Source organism: Ceratotherium simum, chromosome 19 (genome assembly GCF_057802395.1).
Source record: "Ceratotherium simum simum isolate JZ-2026a chromosome 19, ASM5780239v1, whole genome shotgun sequence".
NCBI classification, from domain to species: domain Eukaryota; kingdom Metazoa; phylum Chordata; class Mammalia; order Perissodactyla; family Rhinocerotidae; genus Ceratotherium; species Ceratotherium simum.
The window spans coordinates 28,106,108-28,130,390 of record NC_141918.1 but is presented as its reverse complement, the minus strand read 5'-3'; the positions used below and the strand labels follow the sequence as shown (position 1 = coordinate 28,130,390).

The window sequence follows — 24,283 nt, the reverse complement described above, 5'->3', positions numbered from 1 at the left end:
CTGTTGTTAAGCGATGCATGAATGTATTTATAATTAAGTTAACAAAAAAGAATTCATACCAGTAGTTACAATTTTCTTTCTCCTTGAGGACTGAGGATTGGAATTTGTGGTTGATAAATATTCCTGATAATTGCTATTAAGATTCCAAAAACATGACCAAAATTGAGGTACCGTAGCTGGGTGGAGGATATTTATTCAGCCTTCCCAAATACCAGTCAGCTTTTCTCTGTGTAGACTCTGGTGTGGCATTTCCTGATTGGCCAATGGGTAAAAACTCCCCTAGCATCATCGAACCTGTGTCCTTTACAATTGGAGCAGACTCCATCAGAATAAGCCCTGGGGAGAGATTATGTTCTGATTGTTTACAAAATGTTCCTCTTGGCAGATACTCAAGAGAAAAAATAGCTGTTGCACATCTGTGTAGGAGTCTATTGCCTCTTTGTGAAGCAAGTTTCCAAATGAAAAATGTCACGTGCTCCCAGGGCTAACTTCTCACTGTCTCTGCCCATGGCAGAGGACACTTGAAATTGTCAGTAGTGGTCAAACCTCTCCAGCCACACAACTTTTACCTGCTCATCTCATTTTTCTCTAACTCTGAACAGTTACAAGTGTTCTGACAAGGAGCTACTTTTCCTTTGAATTTTTATTTCTTTAAATTCACTCTTTGGTGTAGGGGTTCTAGTGAATTAGACAATAGGGTGAAAGGAGGAAAGAAAGGCAAGTGGACTCAATGACTGTCCCTTGAGATTGCACACAAATGTTGTTCAGGCACATGTGGTCATTACAATGACAGGCATAGAGACAGAGCTGAGAAAACAGCTTCTGAACTTACAGCTGCTCCCTCCGTGCTTACGGTCATTTTGGTACTTAACAGACCAACGTTGCTACTTAGAACTGTGGATAGAATCTTGAGTATCATTACCACAAAAGGTGCAAGTCGTCTTTTGTGTTTGATTTCCTCTTCTTTCTGCCCTCATTTTATATCAAGTGAGCTTCACCATTTGCATGTTTTTCTTTTGTATTCTGTCTCACACTATTGCCTTCCCATAGTCGATAGCATGTCCTGGGAAGCCTGAAAATCACAGCTTCATTGACTTTAAGGGAGGAAGAATGTCTTAGAGGCAGATGTCCAAAGTCTTGTGAAGTAATGAACGCTAAGTTTGAATGGGTATTTAAACACAAGCTTACCTCAGCAGTCAGTAAATCTTTTGCTTAAGCTACAAAGCAATTTCGTCTGCCGCTGTTGACTCTGCTGTTTTAGTGCTTTTGAGAACTCAGTCAGCATCAGTTGAACAGATCACTTCTAGCACGTTTTCGTATTCTTGGTGTGTGAAATGTTGTACAATACATGAAGAAAAAAAAATAAATTCTCCCCTGAGGACAGTCAACCAAGTCGTGTTGTCAGACTGCTGTTTCCAGTGCTAGCACATTCAGCACTTCCCTCAGACGCCCTTTTTCTTGTGTAATATATCTTCTCATTATGTGAGGGTGTAGAATTGTTTGGAATCTAATGTGAAGGATTGATCCAGTGTCTTGAGGTAATCATGGCAAACCCGGTTACAAACCCTTAGTCTAATTCTCTACCTGAATGAAATCTTTTTGTCTTTTTTTTTTTTTTTTTTTTGGTGAGGAAGATCAGCTCTAAGCTCACTTCTGTTGCCAATCCTCCTCTTTTTTGCTGAGGAAGATTGGCCCTGGGCTAACATCGGTGCCCATCTCCCTCTACTTTATATGGGACACCGCCACAGCACGTCTTGACAAGCGGTGTGCCAGTCTGTGCCCAGGATCCAAACCCGCAAACCCCAGGCCGTCGAAGTGGAGTGCACGAACTTTACTATTGCACTGGGGCAGCCCCCCTTCTGTATCTTTTATTGCCATGCTTGCTTTTATTTCTTCAGTAAAATTCTTCACAAGAACTCAACCATGGTACTGCTGAGGTACCCTAATAACTTAAGAAGCAAATTTATTTTATGGAAGCTTTAAAAATTCCTATATTGCTTAATAAAAATTCCTCATTAAAAATATGTTTTACTTGACTGTTGTGACAAGAAATGATGAAATAAAACTATTTGGCAGAAGTGAAATATTAGCTATCAAGTAAAATGACCTTGGTCAATATGCTACTTACCCAATTCCTACTAAACGCCTGCTCTTGTAGACTTGTAAGTTATTCACACATACTGTAGGTATAGCTTACTATTTGAATACTGTTATTAAATTTAAATTTAATAATAATTTAAACAAGTTTAAAATATTTTTCAACCATCAATAAGAAATGGATTTGCTAAGAAAATTATGGTATCATATTAAAAGTATCACTGCCTCAGTGGAAACTTGAGGTTATTAAAATGGTTGAAGAGAAGTTAAATGCATTATACATCACCTAGGTTCAATTTCTTTTTCTTCTCCTGGATGGTTTCCAACTCCTCTTTTAACTTTTTCCTCCATTCTACATGAATTTTATTTTCTAAAGTCGTGAATGACGTCTTTGCAAAATGAAGGAACCTCAACTCTCCTAACCCTTTCTTCAGCGCTTGGGTGCATGACTGGGCCACCATGAGTACCCAGTGCACACCTTTCTCTAATTATTCCTATAGAATATTCTTCAGTTGCCTTGCATTTACTTACCCATCTCCTACTGTTTCTAGGAACTCCTTAGAACTGGCTTGACCTTATACTTCTCTTCCTATAAATCTTGTCTTTTTTTGTTGTACATCTTTACTTATTATCACATTCCTCCACTAGAATGTAGACTTCATGACGTTGTGTTCAGCTTTCTTTGCAAGTGGAACTCTTGATGGTGAGCCAACCTTGTGGTCACTTGGCCAAATTACTTTCTATGTGATGGTCTTGATGAATATTGAACACATTGGGTAGGGTTTGGCCTGGAGGGAAAGTATGTCTGGGCTGGAAGTCAGAAGTGCTCACTCCACTGCTAATTAACATGTGTTCATAAATAAGTTTTTTGGTGCTTCTCATTTGGCATCTGAAAGATGGAAAGAATATTACCTGTCTTATCTTAAAGGCAATTTTGAGGATCCGCTTACAGGTAGATGTAAAAACACCTAAATGTTTAAAAGTAAAATACATATATAAAGTGAGTGGCATTATGTGCTATTGTTATTCCCTAGTTATTCTCTACCACTTTCCCCTGTTCTGTATTTGTCAAAACTCTTATGGCCACCTGAGGGTGTCATATTTCTTTATTTATTATCAGCTTCCTCCACTAGAATGTAAGCTTCTTAGGGCAAGGATCTTGTCTTTCTTGTTCACTGTTGTAACCTCAGTGCCTTGTTCAGTGTCTGTCATAAAGTTCATGCATAATAATGTGTGTTGAAAGAATGAATGAAATGTAGTGTTTCATTCAGTCGTAGAGCTGCTGATACGTTTCTTAAATCCAAATGTGGATTTCGATTTTGGAGATTACTACTTTTAATATAATAAGTAAGTGCAAACTTTTTTCTAGGAATATTGACCCACTTTTTAAAGTAGCCAAACCCTCTAATTTGCTAAAGATCAGACTTCAGCTATTGACATAAGGAGAGAAGCTGGGTTTTCCATTTTCTCTCTTAGTAGACATAAATACCCCCTTGTCATCTGAAATATGTTTAATTTTGTGACTAGCCAAGGGGAAAGAGCTCCTTTAGAAATATTTGCTCTGAGGCTCAGATATGACTTAATGTCAACTTAAAAAATGTTTATTGATCTTCTACTTGGACAGGCATTGGGTTTAATGTTGAGGAAGTAAAAATGGTTTCTGCCTTCAACAGTATTTGTGTTCTTTTGTTAATTCCTTCATATAATAAATATGCATTGAGCACCACTCTGTGTTGGAAGCCGGGCATTCAGACGTGAGGATGCACTAGCCTTGCTGTCAGAGTACTCAGGAGAGACAGATCTGTCAACAGATTTAATGGATTTTGGATTCAGTGATATGCGATATTCATGAGCCTCATGAAGCTCAGAGGAGGAGTACTAAGTGATGGGAGGGACCTGCGTGGGAGGAAGGGCTTCCTGATGCTGAGCTGTGAGTGTGGGCATGGCCCTCACTCTGGAGAAAGGATTTATCAGAGGAATAAGCAAGCTCTGCGTAGTGCGATTACAGTGCTTTCCCACTTTCCATGTAACAATACGTAAGGAAAGGGTATGGTTTCCCAGTGCTGAGCTAACTAGGGGATCTCTATGAGGGTCCCCAGTGGGCTACCCTGGAACTAGCCTTGAAAGGTCACATTCGAGAAATACCTATGACAGAAGGACCCTCACTAGCCATATTCATCATTAACAGCCTGGGCCCTAAAACCAATTCTCGTGCGTCAGTCTTCTCATTCTCTAGTGTGTTTGCAGCGTCGGCTGGGCAGTTCTTTCATCTGTAACTTGCCTCCCCAATCTTACCTCAGTTCCTTTGGTTGCAGCTGTATTCTTAAACCCCTGTTGTAATTATCAGGGCGTAAAGAAATATTTGGTCGTAAATTATATGTACAGTCGGAACATCAGTCTAGTGCACTTTACAGCAGTGGTATTGACACAGGGGCCGTTCTTCTGTCACCACACCTCACAAAACAAAACAACAAAGCTTGGAGAATGTGCGTTTATTTAGTCTGAAGGTTGTTTTTAAATGTAATTCTATATTTTGTTATAGAAGCTTGTGTGTATTGGGTCTTATTTTAATTTAACTAATATGACAAATCATGGCTATAATAATATCCACCAAATTACTTCTCCCTGCCCCTAGGTTACTACAGTCATAATTCATATAGTTAGACATGCTTTTTTCTTTCTCTGTTTCTTTATCAGGTCACCATTATTGCAGATGATAACTGCAGATTTTTATGCTGGTCAAGAGAAAGATTAACTTACTTTCTGGAATCAGAACCTTTCCTGTATGAAATATTTAGATATCTTATAGGAAAAGACATTACAAATAAGCTGTATTCATTGAATGATCCCACTTTAAATGATAAAGTAAGTGTCTTTGTGTTTATTTTGTTAAATAAATATGTATAGGGAGGTATACCTCACTTTTATGCAATATATATTTTTCTGAATTTTCATTAATTACTCGTGTGTTAGTGAGGTGGGAACGCTTGTAATTTAGAGACCCTTCGGGGAATCGTTTCTCAAGAATGAGGAAATATTTTGTAGTTATTACATTTGCCATGACCTGGTGAGGTGTCTCTAAGTGTCAGGGACCTCCATTTGTGGTGATGAGGTCTACCCTCTTCACAAAGAGTCTTTTAAGCAATCTGAGGAAGGTGGTGAGGGACTGGGAGGGGGCCGGGGGTGGAGGAGGCCCGAGAAGGCAGGGGAGTGGGGAGGCTGCAGACTGACAAACCCCAGCAAGCAGGAAGTTGGCATTTTCACCCTGGTGTCTTCCAGTCCTGCACTTCCTCCTGGTCAGCCCCCCTCCCAGAAAGCCCGTAAGTGACAAGAGAGGTCTGGGACAGAAGCCTGCAGCAATTCAGTTAGGAATTTCTAGCTGTATAGATCCTCAACAATTTGCACTTTGATCTTCATTTCTCCACATTTTCTTAAAAGGAAATTAAAATGATTACAGACGGGAACTTGCAAAATATTGTTTCTGTGATAAGTACTGTTCTCCAGGGACTGTGAGTATGGGTGGGTGCTTTCTTAAAATCGTCTTCTCTAGGCTGCTTATCAAATTCAGTTGGTGCTTATTACTTTTCAGATTAATAAATAGACTATGAGTATATTAAATTTTTTTATAATGTATTTTAGTAATAGCATATAATAAAAATTATAGCTAACATTTAATTGGGCACTTACTAGTTACCAGGTAGTCTTTGATTTCAAGGAAAAGTAAATGCAGCTTACAGGGAATATATGATCTAAGTTCCATAGATTCTCAGAAATCTTAAAACTTTGCTTTGTAGAAGGCCAAAAAGTTGGAACACCAGCTCAGCCTCTGCACACAGATCTCCATGCTGGAAATGAGGAACAGCATAGCCAGCTCCAGTGACAGTGAGGACGGCTTACACCAGTTTCTTCGGAGCACCTCCAGTGTGTCCTCTCTTTGTAAGTTATCCTCAAACTGATAATACTCTGGGATTCTGATGGATGTCACTAGAAATAGATGACAACTTTGATCAGAAAAATAACTTCACAGGAGGCTATTTGGCAACCTAAAGGTAACAATAAAAATAATCAAATTTTTCCTAGCTTATCTTCCGTATTGCACATCAGCTAAAATCCAACTTTAGAACCCTTAGTTCCATTTCAGAAATCGTTCACTTGTTTTGCCATATACTTTTCTTAAATACTCCTGGTTCACTGGCATAGTGTGGAAGCGTCCATATGGTTTGCTGGATATTCGGCTTTGTTGTTTTCATGATTTTAGTTCCAGTGAAAGCCTAGACCCAGCAATGTGTAAAAATGGTAGGAAAGAACTGCTGGATGTTTTACTGCTGGCTGGTTATCTCAGTGTGAGCACGAAGAGTTAACAGGTGATTGGGTAATGAAATATTCCAGAAGATCAAGGAAACCACTCAACACCCCTGTGAGTTACCTTATTCGCACACCCACCAAGAGGCACATTTTCCAAGATTCTTCTATAGTTTAGATTGTTTTAAAACATTTTAAGTAACACTAATGTCACAGATTTTGAAGATTAGTAAGTAAAATGAGATTAAAATTAAATTTAATGTTAAATTAAATGCTTAAAATTATCTTAAGAATTATTCCAAGAATGATAGTATAAGAACTTTGAACAAATTCATGTGAAACAGCCAAAAGGCAGATAAATTCTCCCATTGCATAAACTAAAATCTATTAATATTTCCAATTGTATATTACTCCAAAGTAACCTTTAATTCAGGTATACATTGAACAATCCTAAGTGTTTATGTAAATGATCTTCTAACTTTGGATGCTTTAGATACATTGGATTAAGGATTTTAAGTATCACATAGTCAGGAGAGGCTGGAATTTGACAAGGCCATATAATTGGTGTAAGCTTCCAAAGCAAAGTCTAGGCATAGAAATGTGACCTAAAGGAGATTTCAGGAACAACACAAATGAGAAATTGGAAATGGTTGTATTTTATTCCAAAGTAGCTTTTGAAAGTACTGAGATTGACCAAACTCTGTAATCTAGTAGCATATCAAATGTATCATCTGCCTTGTTGAAACAGTTTGGTGGTCAATAAGCATTTTCAAATGGACCCATCTGAATTATATGTATAGTGATATACTATTCCTATAGAATAGCTTTTTTTTTTTTTTTTGGTGAGGAAGATTAGCCCTGAGCTAACATCTGTTGCCAATCCTCCTCTTTTTGCTGAGGAAGATCGGCCCTGGGCTAACATCTGTGCCCATCTTCCTCTACTTTGTATTTGGGACGCCACCACAGCATGGCTTGATAAGCAGTGCATAGGTCTGTGCCCGTGATTGGAACCTGTGAACCCCGGGCCATTGAAGCGGAGCACACAAACTTAACCACTATGCCACCAGGCCAGCCCCTAGAATAGCTTATTTTTGTAGTTCCTTTTTTTTTCAGTTTTACAGTCTTGCTTAGGAAGCACCAAGAACAAGCAGTATGTATAGTATGACCATTTGTTTTCTAAAAATCAGTTTCTTTTTCCTGTGTTATTGTATTACATAATCTAAATCTTTTGAGGATAACATTTTAGGAAAAAAAAGACTTATTTAGAGTATGTTGTTTAAATAGAATTAAAACATGTTTTCAAGATTAAGTACTGGACAGTGCTCTCGAGACAAGCACTGTACTTGCTTCCAGAAACCTGTATTTGCAGGTGCTCAGTGGATTGATCACACATGTTGTGCATACAGATCTGGGTTCAAATCTTGCTGTAATAATTGTTAGCTGTGTGACCTGGAGTAAATCACATGACCTTTCTAATCTGACATGAGCTGTCATATCTCAGCGCAGGCTTGGTTCTGGCCACGACGCCTGGTCTGTTTCCTTCCCTTTTATAGCGAATCGTGAGTTTAATCCAAACAGCCGTTCCCGGCATGGATCGTTAAAACTTCAGTGTTTGTACAGAAGTGTGCTGCCCTTGAGTGCAGGGTCACATTTTTACCTCTCAGTGCCCTTGTCTAGTTGGACTTAGCTGTACTAAAAATGTGTACGACCTGCTTAAGTTGTTTGATTATTTTAGCCTCAGATTTATTATGCAGAATCTTACACATGATCCAAACACGTGTAGCTACAGACGCGGGCGTCTTTTTGAGCGTGTGTGTGTGAATCGCACAACAGATCCATGTTCATACCTGCTTCCTTGCACCAGTCCTCACTCTGAGTTTCTTGGCTTCACTCCTGCAGTTTAATGAAAGACGTTAGTACTTGAGCAGAACACACTGATACTAATTATGAATTATTTAATTCACCCAAGCATGTAATTCATTAAAAACTGGTTAGTTCTTGTTTCTCTTACTTAAGTTTTAGCTCAGAACTATAGAAGGCTGTTTTTGTTTTTCTTTTGCCAGACCCATCAATATGCCGTCTACTTTTCCATATTACAGACTACATTCCTTGTAAAACAGAGAATACGAAACTAATCTCTTAGGACTGTCAGGCTGAAATAAAATTTATCACATTTTGAACACGTGGTAGGCCTTCACCAATGTTAGGTTCCTAAAACAAGTGACTAAGCTCTGATTATTCCAGGTTCCTGATGTGCCAGTGGGGGCAACTGTGGCAGGTGCTCTCAGCGATGGTATCAGCTTCGTGAATGCTAGAAGAGAGAAGGGAACAAACGTTTATTGACAATAGCAGCTATTATTTTTTCAGGTACTCCATACATAATCCCATTTAATCTCCACTATAGTCCTGCGTGGAGAGGTGTGTTAGTTTTGCTAGGTGATGCAGCGCTAACAGATAGTCCCCCAAATCTCTCGCTGTAACAGAGAGGCTGCCTTCTCGCTCACGTGCACATCAGTGCTGTTCCAGGCGTGTCCTACTCACTCTAGGACACCAGAGGATCGGTTGCTGCCTGGGTCACTGCCATTCTCATGGCAGAGGGAAGACAGTAGTGGCAGAATTATTGATGGCTGTTAAAGCTCCCCTTTAGAAGTGTCGCATGCCACTTCCGCTCATGTTTCCTGGACCAGAGAAGTCACTTGGCTAGAACTGCCATTAGCGTATGGATCTTCAGTCCTGCAGGGGCTGCGCAGGAAGGGCATGGAAGGGCAACACACACACACACACACACGCACAGATTGATTGTACTTGGTGGTTGCATCACCGATAAGTGGTGCCAGTACAGGCATTGTCATGGCAACAGGAGGACACGTTTCCTTGAAAGTTACACAACTTTATCTTAGTTAATTGGGGTTAAATAACCTATTGTTTGGTTTGTTTTAAATCCTGAGGCAATATAGGCAATGCAGCCAGTTGGAACTCATCTTTGTAAGATTTTGTTAGTTTAAATGTATTTTTTCAGAAATTATAATTAACATTTATGATTTTTTAAAGATACTATGTAATGTTTAGAGATGTTTCTCACTGACAAAAAACCTTTTCAAGTTTTTTTTGTTACTAATGTCAAGATGGTGCTCTGGACAGTCTACTAATTTCATGTGACCTAGTTGCACAAATATGCTTTAAGTCAAGTTAGCTTGCGTCTGGTTAGTATTCTTGTCTGCAAAGACTAGCAACATATCTGACATAATGAGTTTCTCTCAGCTCTCTTATCTATTTACCTACCTAGAAAGATGCAAAAAGCCAATATAGCATTCTTAGTTTCAAAGCTGGTTTCATGAAATAATCTGTTCAACTCAATTTGTATTTCATTCCCCCTGTGAACAACTGTAGATTTATACACAACAAGCTTTAGGTGAGTTATATGGAGAGTAGGAAGGAGATGTGATCAGGAATCAAGAATACGGAGGAAGAGCCCATGAAAACTTCTCAGCCCCACCAAGATGGTTAGTGAAAAGCAGTGCCCCCACTTTACAGATGAGTGGAGTGCAGCTTAGAGAGCTTAAAGAACCAGATCAAGGCCACTCCGCTCGCCTTGAAATGGAGAAGTGTTGAATTTGTTATAAGTTGTTGCTCTGCGTTTTACCTCGCAAATATTCAGATCCGTGTGTGACTGTAAACTTGTTTGGGGGTATTCAGCCACTGCTGCAGCAGCTGACACATCCTGACCACTTTCATACATGTTCTCATTTACTCTCCACAACCACCCAGTGAGGTTGGTGTTCATTTTCCCCTTTGAAGGTTGAGGAGTGTGACATGGATCTCCTCTGCGTCCTTGGTTCCCCAGCCAGTAGGGGCTGTGCTCTCTGTCTTCAGAACCCCCGCCCTCACCAATCCATGAGATGGCCTCTATCCTCACACAGCATTTTCTCATCTATAAGATGACTGTAAAAGGATTTTATTCAGTTATACATTTCAATCTTATAATCAAAAATTTCAAAAATTATCAAGTTAATATACACGCATAGATATCAAATAGTAAAAAAAAACATCTTTCAAAGAAAAGAACTGGCCCCCTCCAACCTTATTGCTCCCTAGGAACAATCACATTGGCACGATTTTTGTCCAAAATGCTAAATAATGTGCTGTTATTTATTGATTTATCCACTTAACCTTTATCTTCTAGCCTAACTTAGCTCGCTTTTTAACTTCCCTTCCTCCTCCTGCGCAGTATGGTGTGATAGCACTAGTTTTTATTCCTATATTGTTCACCTTTGTAACATTAAATAATACACTTCAACCTCCATTTCTTTTCCTCTCTGAAGCATTTTTAAAGGTGAAGACATTATCATCCCAACTCTTTCTCATTCTTTCCCCCTTCTACCTTCAAACTGTCATGGGTCTCTTTTTTAACTTTTAAACAATCAAGGTTGACAACATGTACATTCTGTTCTTTTTTTTTTTTTTAATTTTTTTGTGGTAAAATACATATAACATATGTCTTTTTAAGTGTACAGTTCAGTGGTATTAAATACTTTGTTCTCTTTGGTAACTGCCATTAGGTCTTCCTTGCTTTTTATCTATGGATTGTTTTGCAAAGTTTATAGCAAAAAACAATGTTGACATTATTATGCTTTATTCAGAATCAAATTGTAGGCTATGATTCCATTTCTTTCTTTTTGGTTCCAATAATTTCATGATTTCTGTTCTGTTGAAAGGAGTCTGTTACTAGTATCAAGTTCAGATGGATTCTCCATTTGTACACAATATAAAAATCATGCCACAGTTTACTTCACACTTTGCCCTTCCTTTTTTCCCTAGTTTTTTTATTGCCTTGCTTTTGGGGCCATCTTATTCACCATATCCCCAGTATCTTCTAGCTTCTTACCCATTTTTTAAGGTGAAATCCATTTTCTTCTTAAAGTCTCTGAGTGCTTGTTTCATAATGGAACCATGCCTTTTCAAACTGCCTTTTGTTTTTATGGGTATTTCTAGTTGCCTTTCTTCTTTTTTTATTTTTGTGAGGAAGATCGGCCCTGAGCTGACATCTGCCAATCCTCCTGTTTTTTTTTTTGCTGAGGAAGACTGGCCCTGGGCTAACATCCATGCCCATCTTCTCTACTTTATATGGGACGCCGCCACAGCATGGCTTGACAAGCAATGTGTTGGTGTGCGCCCGGGATCCGAACAGGCGAACCCCGGGCCGCCACATCAGAGTGCGGGGCCACCACATCGGAGTGCGCGCACTTAACCGCTTGTGCCACCGGGCCGGCCCCTCTAATTGCATTTCTTTTTCTTATCCTTGAATTTTTTGTCTTATGTCCCCGCTCTCTCAGTCCATCAATTCCGTGTTCCCTTTGTCTCAGACGCTTTCCTCGCAGAGCCTCCCATTGTCCTACCTCATCCTGGACTGGTTATTCTCTGGGTCTGTTGCACAGCTGCCATCCTAGAACTGTTTTCCCTGTTCTCCTGAGTTTATCCACCATCTCCGTGACCCTACAGCTTTCTCTTTGTGGGCGGGAAGGGGCTGTAGTGCTTTCACTGTTCCTTAGCTGCTCACACCTGTTGCTGTGCAGTTCAGGGTCCTGACCACCCATCTGAGTAGTTAGGAATGGATCTGAGAATGACTCCTTGGGCCAGCAACAATCTCCTCCAGTGTCCCCATTTGCACTAATTTGTACACTTTTTTGCTCGAGTCCCTCAATGCTGGTGTTGAGTCCCTCTAATGGAAATTAGGTACAAAGGCCTTACCTACCGTTCAGCATTATTGTTCAGAAAGCTTCAATCCAAACTCAATTTCTTCAAGTAAAAAAAAAATCTTATGACCTCAATAAAAAAAAATCTTGTGATATAAATAGGCAAAGACAGGAAAAGGGATGATAATCCTTTCTAGTGAAGAAGCCATTAAATTCTTCCTCATCCCCATTCATCAAAAATTATATAATCTAATTAAAATTCTAAACCTCTAAGATTTTTAATTACTTGCTAAAGCAATTGGCCAGATGGTTAAACATAATAAAAACAAGAACACTTTGAAAGGAATGGAGAAAATGTCATCAAAGTTAACAGAGGAGAGGGGGAAAAAAATTTTTACAACATTATATTGGATAATTAGCAAAAGCGTTGCTCCTTTTTAAAAAGTGTGTTTCTTCAGCAGAGAGAAAAGTCACTTGACGAACTTCATATTATGGTACATCACACTTGATTTCGCTTATTCATTCTCTGAAACAGGTGTGACCTTCACTCTGGATTTAAGAACAGCAAATATGTCTGTTTACTTTTACTTGCTAGAAGAGGCCCTCTGGCCCTCAGGTAATTAGAAGCACACTGAAATAGAAATAAGCTTAATAGGACAAAATTCTGTCAAGGGAGATTTCTCTTACCTAATTTTTTACTAAGAATTTTGACTGATTGTTACTGGTCCGTGAATAAGAAGGCTTCCTGTAGTTCTTTAACTCCAGATTTTAGGAAGACAGAAAAAAGTCTGGTGGGGCAGCCTCCACGGAGGCCAATGGCTAGTGTGCACTTGTAGGCAATGACCCTCAGGGATGCACAGTGGGTCTGAATAGCAAGCTCCTGTCCTCCTCAACTAGGATCTGGTACTAGTCGCTGTCTGAACAGGTCTGCTGAGGAGAGCCTCTGCTTCCGGGATCCAAACCCCCCTGTGGGTGTCCACGGTGTTGTCACCCCCTGTGATCTGGCACAAGTGGAGGGGTCCACTGTTTGGTTCAGGGCTCTTACTTTCAAGTCTGTCTTCTATATTTGCTCAAGCTCATGTTTTGGAGTTTCAGTTTTTCTTTCTTACCCTCAGGCTTGCTGCCTGGTGCCCCAGTTCTCTTTCTGACCCAAACACACTGAATATGGTGTACAGCTCAGAGTCAGTTCTGCTCACCTATCTGTGCTTTCTCGGTGCATTGATATCTCTGGAAGGGATGTGTAAGTCTTTTCAGCAGAAGATTTTTTTGCCACCTGGTGTAGTACAAAACATCCCGCAAGCAACAGTAACTCTTGACATAACCGTTTAGCAATTTCACACCTGATGAGTCTGCATTGCAGTTCAGTCTAAGATTCTTTGTTTTACATACTTTTATAATAAACTGTGCTAATTAGCAGCCAGAGCCAATTGGAAGGTGATTATAACTAAGCAAAAACAAAAAAAAATGCTTTTTATCTCTTCTTGATTATAATAAATACCAGAGGATGTAGTGAACCACTTCTGTCTCAAGTGGTTTTAATAGAAGGAGGATAAAAATCAGTTTTCTGGAAAATTTATGGATATGGAATTATTTCCTCCTCTAGAATTTGGAATAAATTAAAAGTAAAGCATTATGTAGAGGTCTTGAACCTCGTCGTAATGTCTTGAGGGGCAAAAGTAATTTGAAAGAGCACTTAACTAGAGAGCTCAGTTTCTCCCCTCTCCTCCCTCACGCTCTCACATCTGGGTAAGGTGTTGGGCCTTCTGGGCAATTGTCTGATGATGCATCAGTGCATAAAATTAATGTAAAACCAGGCAAACTGTAGAAAGAATTTATTAATTTCAACTTGTGAAATGTGAGATAGTTCCCTTGAAGCAGAATATTCTTTTTTTCTCTTTTTTTTGGATTAATATTCCAAATTGGGTTTGAATTTATTAGTGGACAAAGAAATGATTTCCAGCAGTAAAGTGATGGTCTCTGAGTCTTTCCCCTGAACCAGCAGGTCTCCTGCTGAGGTTGGAGAACACTGGGTCTAGGGCCAGGTGAGCTCCTTGCTCCTCGAAGCCTTGCCTTTCTCCTGACTGTGACTGTGGCAGATTCCCAGGTAGGGCCAGATGAACATCATACGTGGCCCTCGGTGGTACAGGAGGCCCAGGCTAACTGAAGTGGGTACAGAGTAGGCGCTCTCTGTGACTCTGAGTCCTGTTGAGCTGGCACTCGGGAGCTTCTGGCAGTTACAAGTCAGGCCGTGTTCCTGTTGCCTTGTGGTACCTCTGCCAGGCGGAGAAAGAGCAGCAAGTCTTTGTTGTTGTGGGAACCAGGACCTGAGGGACTTGTGGGCTCCCTCTCAGCCACAAAGCCTGAAACGAAAGTGAATTGAGCATTCTCCGTGTGAAAAGAACTTGAGCAGAAAAGTTCAATCTTACTGGCTGTTAAGGCCACCTGGTTTTTCCTGCCAGAATGTGTTTCTGAGTGGTTCACTCTTGGTGAGAAAGGCATTCACCGTGGCAGCCCCCCACTCTGCCTTCTTTCACAGGTTGTCCAGATGGTCTTTGCTTTAGCTTCTGAGTGTAAAGTAGAAATAATAGTATGGATGTGGTGAGGATGGATTGCCCCGATTTTATTTTATTTCCCCAACATTTAACCCAGCATCACGGGGATTCTTTTTGCTGAGTGGATGAAAACTTTATAGCAGGTGAGGGTACTGACAAACCTTATTGGTGTTGACTTGAGGGGACAGTACTCTTGCTGTAAGCGCTGTTGAGTCAGTCAGTTACATGAAAGTGATTTCCCTCAGGGGACGTGACTCAGAATATAGTGATAACAGTCCCTTTTCAGAGTGAGGTTTTACCGTAACCGAGACCTGCCTGCACTTGAGGAATGGCGGTGGTGCCCGCCGTAGGGTGGGGGCTTGACCTGGCAGAGATTAAATGTGATGGCCATGTGCTTTTCCCACATCCTCAGGACCAGCTTTCTGGAGACCCCGTGTGGAGTTTCAGAGGAGGGAGTTTTTTCATGTGCTGAGTAATTATCAAGCACCTGGGTGTGGGGGGGGTACTTCTGAGAGGCTGCAGGAGAGAAGAAGCAGTGGTGACTGCCCTCCAGATGCTTGTTTTCCAGTAAGGGAGAGAGGCAAGTACATGTGACCGCAATGTGGTGCAGAACGTGTAAGGGCTGTAGTCGTCTAGAGCAGAATCGCCCCACAGGAGGAATTAGGGAAGACTATGAATGAAGGAGGTGGGGTTGGAACTCCACCTTGAGAAGTGGATAAGAATTTGGTGGGTAGGGATGGGAGTGGAGAGGCCATTCCAGATGGAGGGAAGAGCAAGAGGAGAAGAGGAAGAGGATGGGTAGGACTTGGGGACTGGTGAGTTTGTCAGAGCTTGGACTACAAGGGGAAGGAGGCCCGACTTGGAGGCCCCTGGATGTCAGTCACTCCAGGACTGTGGAAGACTCTTGCCTTACTATCTTTTAATGTTATATAGTAAGCACCACAACTCTTCCTTTCCCAAATATAGTGGGAACAGTATAAAATCTTTCACAGGGAAACTGAAAGTTCTTGGCAAGTTTTCACTAGGTCATTTCCTGTTGTGTTGGGTCCTCTCTTCCATTCTCTCTCAAGGGAAAAATGCAGTGACTGGTGAGGTAGTTGAGAAGGTCAGATAACATTTTGGCCCCCATGTAGATAGCAGCCTCAGGATACTGTAGAATGTCACCCCTGGTTTGATAGATAAGCTTAAAAACTAGAGATCGAGCCAGCCCTGGTGGCCTAGTGGTTTAGATTCAGGACTGTCACCACCTTGCCCGGGGTTCGTTTCCCGGTCGTGGAACCACACCACCTGTCTGTCAGTTGTCGTACTATGGTGGCGGCTCACATAAAGAACTAAAAAAAAAAAAACAAACTAACAACGAGAATACACAACCAGGCACTGAAGCGTTAAAAAAAAAAAACTGGAGATCAATTAGTCCCACCTCCCCAGTCAAAATAAACTGGGCGTGTTCCTATTATGTGTGTTAAACAATTATGTCTGAATGCTCTACATTATTGATTTGGTTTAATGCTCTTAGGTGTGCTATCTTGTTCTTTGTTCTAAGGCTTTTTTCTGATTGCAAATGCTTAGGCTAAGTTAATATTTCATGAGACTCAATCATAACTTGAGGCTAGAAATTTGATGGAAGCCGTGGCTATTGTTTTTTTTAAAAAATAGACAATTTTGCTGCACTCAGGACCGTTTAGATTAAGAAACACAAACCTCCATTCAAACACAAGTCCCGTCTCGTTTATTTGCCATTCCTATGGTGATGATGAATTTTAACAGGTTTTCTAATTATGTAGGCCATTGCCCTTCAAAGACCATATTAATGAACTCATTTTATTGGTTCAAAGTGATTATTACATCCTACGCACCAATCTAAGAACTTTACAACTGTTAAGTCATTTAATCCTGTTAACAACCTCGTGAAGAAGATAGTCTTATTATTATTCCTATTTTACAGATGTGGAAGTTGAGGCTCAGAGAAGTGAAGTAACTTGTCCAAGGTCACACAGATTGTATCCATTGCCATTTGAGTAGACATTCGAATTAGACATCGTGCTTGATGTCACCTGTGTGAAAAAGGATAAAAAGAACTTGCCTGAGAGGTTCTGCCATGCTGTGCTCTATGGCAGAATCCTGTTCTTGGACCATTTTAATAGAGGCTTATTTTCTACAGTTTATGTCAGTAGTTGTCTTTCAAGAAACTCAGTATTTTAATTGACTGTGTTTGAAAGTGAACAATTTCCGTGTATGTACAACAAGCCCGTTAGCATACCAACGCCCAGCCCTGCATAATTATAATCTTTTTGTGTCGGACGATGTGGCTGTTGGTAGTGGCATTTCCCCAGAAGTATGGCAGTGACTCTACAGTTAATAATAAATGACATTTAGTGACATTTTCTACGTGCCTAGCACACAGGCCTGCTAATCACATTACATGATTATTTTGTTTAATCCTCCCAACAACCCCGTGAGGCAGTCCTATGAATATCTCCTTTCTACAGGTATGGAAACTGAGGCCTAAAGAGGTTTAGTAATGGAGTTCGGGTCACACATCTGGGAAGCAGCAGAGCAGGGATGTGAACCCTGGAAATGTTTCCTGAGCCTCTGGTCTTGACCACTGTGCATGCTGCCTCCCCGTGCCGTGTGGCATACCGCTGGCCCCCGGCCCTCCACCCTGCCGACTGCAGCGTGCTCTCTGGGCTGGCCCGCCCTGCAGTCTGCTGCTGACTCTTGCCAGGGATTAACAGCTGATCTTCATAAATTTCTTGTAGCCGTTCTGCTTCGTGTCTTACTTTATGGGATCCCTCTACTCTCCTTTGCTGTATAGCAAGTATTTGAAGAGTCAGATTTCACTCAGTGTTCTTCCATCATAACCTTACACCCAGCCTGAGTTCAGTGTTGGCTGATTGACTGAACGCCACTCCACCCGGCTAGGGGGTAGCGAGAATACGGCAGAGGTGTGGTTGGAGCAGATGGAGACCTTGACAAAGTAGATCCTGACATTGAATGTGGGAACTGTGTAGATGGGATTTTATGTCCGAGCTGTCACGTGAGCTGCTCATTAGGCACCTTGAGAAGTCTATGCACCTATTTACGATAACTTCTACTCTTACTTTTAGACAATATTTTTTTCTCCATCAAGCATGGTGTCCATTATAGGGTGGATGCTCAGTAAGCATTTGGTGAATGCATTATTGAATGAGGGACTGAACGAATGAATCATTTATTGCTTGGTTCCTTTGATATAATGGCATCCTAACAGGCCCTGGGGATGCTCCTGCCCCTGCTGCTACTTGGGATTATATTTCCTCTGCCTGGCTCTTCCCTCCTTTGTGCCTGGACTCTCCCCCTCTCCCCCTGCTCCCCTCTCCTCCTCTCCCCCTCTTCCCCTCTCCCTCTCTCATATCAGTCCAGGGAGCTGTTGGACAGGTAGTGGCAAGAACTGTTCTTTTAGGTGGTGCTACAGATGGTGGTAGGTTCTATAATTTTAGAATAGAACTGTTCTTTAGGGAAATTAAGGAGCTAAAAAATCAGCTTTCGAGGGATTTGAATTACCATGTATGATATTAATGTAGGAACATGCATTCTGAGTCCTAAACAGACTTTGGGACAACCCACTGGGAACTGCGTATGTTTGAGAAGCTCATATCACACAAGCTCATGCAGTGGAATCTGTTCCACATCTGTTCTCATGACTGAGAATCACTTCTTGACCTGGTTGCTTTATTGAAATGCTGGATTGAAAATACAATGCTAAGGGAAACTGTTCCTGGTACCAGCTGTAGATTCCCGGAGAGTTTTATTTTCCAGTTGGAGTTTATAATTTGCTACATCACGCCAGTGTTGACACAATCCATAATCGTTCTATAAATCAGAATTGGGGTGAGTTTATTATGAGCCAACCCTAAGGATCGTATAGCCCAGAGAGTACCTTCATGAAGGAAGGAAGCACTCCAAAGAAGTATGGTGTACAGAGCGGTTATATACCGACTTGGAACAAAGAGCACACATCACATATGACAGGAGCTCCGCAGGTCAGTGGTCACAAGGTGAACACAGCAGGTCGGTAGTTAATCCTTAGTTTCTAGGAAGAGATGCTTATCCTTAGGGAAATGTCATATGGGGGTAAGTTACATCCATATTTTTAAGGGCATAATTCTTGTCCTTGGGACATTGTAAATGTTTAAAGCAGATGTACAGTGCATGCTCAACAGGCCACATCTTTTGGAAAAAAACAAGGTCAGGCCGAATTAGTTTTAAACCAAATGGCTTCCTCATACACTCCAGTATGTCCCATTGCTTGTCATTTACTCATCACCAGCATCAGGGCAGGCTGTACGTGACATGGTTGTCCTTTCTGTGTCTTTGACAGATGTGTCGTCCCCACACCAGCGAGCCTCTGCCAAGATGAAGCCAATAGAAGAAGGGGTGGAAGATGACGACGAGGTCTTCGAACCTGTGTCTCCAAATACATTTAAAGTCCATCAGTTGCCTTGATCAGAGAGAGGAGTCAAGTTACCAAGATGGAAATTGTCTTGAAAAGATCCTGAAAAATACCAGCACTTTTTCACAGCTTTTCGGTTATTCTGTTTTAGTACATGCAGACTGGTAGAGTCCGAGGGCAGGAAAGTGAGGAAGATTAAACAATGGGAAGGGTATTTTAGCTCTCCTGTTTATTGGTCAGCTTTTCAAGTAATTGTTTTACTGAGCCTTCTGACTAAACCTAGTTCTATTTTGAGATATATTTTTTCACAGAGTTTTCTAGATATATTATCATTTTAAATTTAAAAACTCTTAGTGCTCTGTCACTGCAAATGCTTTCACTTATTTTTCCGAGTTGTGGTTCATTTTCCTCACAGACAATTTTTTCTCCACCGCGGCAATGGGGTTGTCCTTTTGATAGTTTTAACAAACAATGTAAGTTTGAAATTGAGGTTGAGGTAACATTAAAAAGCAGGGAATCTCAGGCTTTCTTCAGTTGATTTTTTGGATGGAAAATTTTAAAGAAAGATGTGATTTGGCTGGAGTATATTTTTCTCCCAGACACGTCAATTACTCCACTAGATCACCTTACTTAGTTGGGCATTGTGTAGATAGCTTGATGACAAACAAAACTCATCAGACTTTGCTCACGTTACCCTTATATTATGCTGATTTATAAACTGGCTGGAAAGCTAACAGATGGAAGTAGTTCTGAGCTCAGTGTTGACCTTCAGCATTCGACTGACTTACCTGTGATTTGGAGCCATCTTGTCCCACACACTCTGGTGTGAGCAACACTTTACTTGGGGTAGGGAGGACGGGAGAGTCAAGTGGCCAAGCAAGTGTCACAGGATGACGTGACTAACCGAGCAGCTTCATTGTTCCGTTGGTGTTCTGAAGTTTCAGATTGTTCCCCCAGAGCCATAGATGTCTCTTTAAAATGTGTGCCAGAGCTGCGAGTGTGGACACAGCTGTGGGGACAGACAGTTCACCACAGGCCATGCCATGGGCACCCAACCTAGATATTGCTGTGGCGGCCTTGGTTCCAGATCTCCCTTTTCTACTAGAATCATGTTTCAGGAAACAGTCGTATTTGGGAAGTGAGAAGGTTGCTTAAATCATCCGTCTCTCTGGTCAGTGTGACTGTGGCACTCAACTGGGTGAAGCCCATTGATTGGCTGTGCTATATCATCCCCCATTGATGTTTATTTTGTTTCATCCTCTAGAACCAACTTTGAGTTAGTCCCCTGTTATATTAAATAGCTAAGAAAAGTTCCAAAGGAAATTATTTTCAGGTGAGCTGAGCCAAAAGCAGCATCTCTTGCGCCAAGAGGTGATTTCTGTTAGAGAAGGTAAATAAGCTACTCTAGGATTACCTCATTTTCTTAAATCCATTTTTGAGCTAATAATTTTAGTAATTTCACTTGAGTTAAATTAACAGAGACTGGGAGTCCAGCTCTTAACATCTTTATCAAATGTTGGCTTATTAACATCACAGTAGAAAGACTGATTTCACTTCACTACAGTAGTGGTCTCTTCAGTTTGCTCAATTAGAAATTTATTTTGGGGAAATGAAGCATAGGTGAATGACTTAGCCTTGGCTTTAAGATTATGGAGATGTATTAGGTTGAACTCTCTCTGTGCCTGAGATCACGTGTGTCACGATAATGTGATGGTGTTAATACTGCTGTCCTTTAACTATTGGAGTAGAGTCATGTAGACCATTTGGTTTACACATGCAGAAGACTAATTTACGAAATCACTCTATAGAGTAATTAGATATTACATCCTTCCCTAAGTAGAAAGTAATTTTAGATGCTGCTGAGGCCATGTTTTTAATGTTCTATGGATCCACAGAACCTTGGGGTTTCCCTCCCCTGACCCATCTTCAGGTTTGTCTCACTTTGTCAGCCTCAGACAGCAGAGAGGGTCATCTCTAATGATCAACCTGGGTGTGTCTGGAGGTTATTTTCTTTCGGCTTGGGAACAAACATTTTTACAAGCACACTGCTAAAACTAGGTGATATAAAATCATTTACGGTTTTTATTAAAATGTGTGTGTGTGCGTTCGTGCACGTGTGCATCATCGGTGTCATTGATAACAAAGATTGTAATCTCAAGATTAGGAATCTTAAAAGAGCCACTTAGCCTGAATAGGAAACATGAAACTATTTTTAAATACACACCTCTAAGGAAGACAACGAGACTCAGAGAAAAGGAGCCACAAGCCGTTGAGTAACCCCCCCACATAGACTTGATAACAAAGAAGCAGATAGGAAAACAGAAAAGAGGTTTAAGTGTTAAGATCTCCTATGGATGACTTTGACTCTAAATTCATTTATACAAATGAAGAAGTGTATCTTTGTATAAGGCATAAATACGTAGACAAAATACATGTTTGCTGCCAAAGCTGCCAATAAGAAGCTTCCTGTGTTTTTGGCATTAACTTAGCTATGTGACCAAGCTCTAGGAAATGGTCTGCAAAAATTATTCTATATATAACCCCAAATCATCTAGGTTCAAATGTAACATCAAGTCTGTTGTATGAATCTAGAGTATAACATTTATACCAGAGTGTATATGTCATTTGTAATATTTTGAAAGTGCTTATAAATATTTATATTTATAAAATAATAGACAACACAGACACTATGTAGATCCTCAATGATGTTTATATATTTTAAATTAGCAATAATGGGTGCTATACCATTATTTTTCAGTTACCATCCTTGGCTTTCTGGGCTCTTCTCTGTTTCTCCCTGTGCTTCAGTGTCACTTGAATTCCTTGGATACCTCTTTGCTTTGCTGCCAACAGTGTGTGCACTAGGAGACGTCACCTTCTTCTTGTCTGGTTTTCTTTCCACGTGTCTGAAGCTTTTCTGATTTTATAACTTGGAGCTGCCTATTCCTGCCTCCCAGGTCCCATCATGGCCCCAAAGACAAAGTCCCTCGGATGCTGGAAAAATCTTTGGGGGAAGTTGATGTAACCTACACATTCTGCCCTGTCCCCAGCACACCCAGGTAATGACTCCGCCCTCCAGTGAAGATTTTCATGCTGTGTGCATTGGTGCCCAGCCGAGCACCTGGCATGTAGGTCCATCCTGACCTGCAGGGCTCGGTGCCCTCCCTGCAGACTCCAGGGTGCAGCTCCAAGGATTCACTGTTATTTTTTTTTTCATCCATTTCCTTGGTCATTTCTTTCTTTTTTTTTTTTTTGTGAGGAAGATCAGCCCTGAGCTAACATCTGTGCTAATCCTCCTCTTTTTGCTGAGGAAGACCTGCTCTGAGCTAACATCTATTGCCAATCCTCCTTTTTTTCTCTCCCCAAAGCCCCAGTAGATAGTTGTATGTCATAGTTGCACATCCTTCTAGTTGCTGTATGTGGGACGCAGCCTCAGCATGGCCGGAGAAGCAGTCCGTCGGTGTGCGCCCGGGATCCAAACCCGGGCCGCCAGCAGCGGAGCGCGCACACTTAACCGCTAAGCCACAGGGCCGGCCCCTTGGTCATTTCTAAAGCTGCTCTGCAGAAACCTCTGACCTTGCCATGCCTCAGTTTCCCCTCCCTTCTCTCTTTCTAACCCTGGTTTCCCAACCTCTTTTTGTAATTATGCCCAACTAGAGTGATTAGAAATTCCCACCTACAATTCAAATTCCCAAGGATTTGAAAGAACAGGATTCTGTGCAGAAAACTGGAGGCTGCGGTGTGATCACAGCTTCAGTTCTGCTCATGGGACAACACGTTTTCTCACTGATGGTAACCATGCTTTGATTGTCACAGAACCCCAAATACCTTGTGTATAACCACATTTTGTGTCATTTGAGTCCTGCTTTTGAGTACTATTTACAGGTTTTTCTGTTATACTTACAACCTAGTTTTAAAGTATATGAGGATTTTATGAATGCTTTATACAGACACATTATTTATAGGAAACTCATTCTTTCCGTTTTTAGGTGCCATTTACATGGATAACATTTACTTTATAATAAATTTACGTTTCATCTGAATAGAGCCTTATGGTTTAAAATATCTTCATATATTGTCATTTGATCAAATAAATTTCTTACTTAGAAAATATGCGTATTTTTTGTTTCATTCCTCTCACATATAGTTGATTTGTTCAGTTACCCTCAGAGGTTATGGGAATTGCCCTGGTTGAGGTAGGCTGAGCAGACCTGCAGAGGGGGTGCTCTTGGGTCAGTTCCTCTTAATTTCAAAGGTCTGCCATCTTGCCATGAAAAGAGAGGGCCACAAGGCAGTGTGGACCGTGTTGACGGGATGGAGCAATTGAGAAGCCTTCAGAGTTTCACTGTGGACGTATATAGATTTCAACTTTTTATTCCACATTATTTGAACATTCCCTTCTAGTTTCATAAGGTTCAACAACACAAGGAGTCACATGAAGGAGGCAAAAAATCTCCCTGGGTCTATTCCGTGGTGGGCAAGAGGGACCAGTCTTTTTATTCTTGGAGAAACCTCATTTCCTTCCATCATCTGTCCTACGTATTGGAATGGGAACTTGAGAGCCCATCTCTTGGCCCTCAGTGGCAGGTCCTTGGCACTTAACAAACTTGCCCCCATCAGCCCCAAGACTAGACCCAAAAGAAAGGGGCATCTTATACGACCATAAAAGGAATTAATTCTGTTGCTCAATAAGCCAGGTCACCTAAGCCTAAAGTCTGGGTTCTGAGCCCTGAACTTCTTGCTGAGCCAGCTTTGGGGCAACTTACCCTTACATAAGCCTGTACTGTGAGACCTAAGAGTTTCCATCTGTGTCCACTTGCTGGTTTTCCATGGATGGATGTGGCTACAGCCCACCATAAGGTATGGACTTGTGGGAGCAGATGGTGGTGAGGGAGAGGGCCATGTCAAAGATCTCTACCTCCAGTTACTAGTGGTCGTTCCCTTGCTAGGGACATGGCAGAGGACCAGGTTTGAGTGGAAAATGATGTCAAGTGGGCAGTTGGATAAATAAATCTGGAACTCAGTAGAGGGGTCTGGGTTGAAGACACAGATCTCTGAGCTGAAGATGGTACTGTGAGCTTGACAGCTTCCCAATACATATAGATTTTTTCTGATAAGGGGTGTTTGTGTGTGTGTGTGTGTGTGTGTGTGTGTGTGTGTGTAATGAATGAATATGACTTTGTGATCTTTTATTTTGAAACATATCA

The 24,283-nt window shown here is 41.1% G+C and overlaps 1 protein-coding gene across 1 annotated transcript in view; it reads left to right on the top strand.

Annotated features, from left to right (window-relative positions):
- POPDC1 (popeye domain cAMP effector 1) overlaps positions 1 to 23,119 on the top strand; it is a 35,591-nt gene extending 12,472 nt beyond the window's left edge. The window contains exons 6-8 of the mRNA XM_087443939.1: positions 4,795 to 4,962; positions 5,892 to 6,033; positions 19,005 to 23,119. Coding sequence (XP_087300065.1) covers positions 4,795 to 4,962; positions 5,892 to 6,033; positions 19,005 to 19,129 — 435 coding nt within the window. The 3' untranslated portion in view covers positions 19,130 to 23,119. The remainder of the gene's footprint in view (positions 1 to 4,794; positions 4,963 to 5,891; positions 6,034 to 19,004) is intronic.
- Positions 23,120 to 24,283: the final 1,164 nt, after the last annotated feature.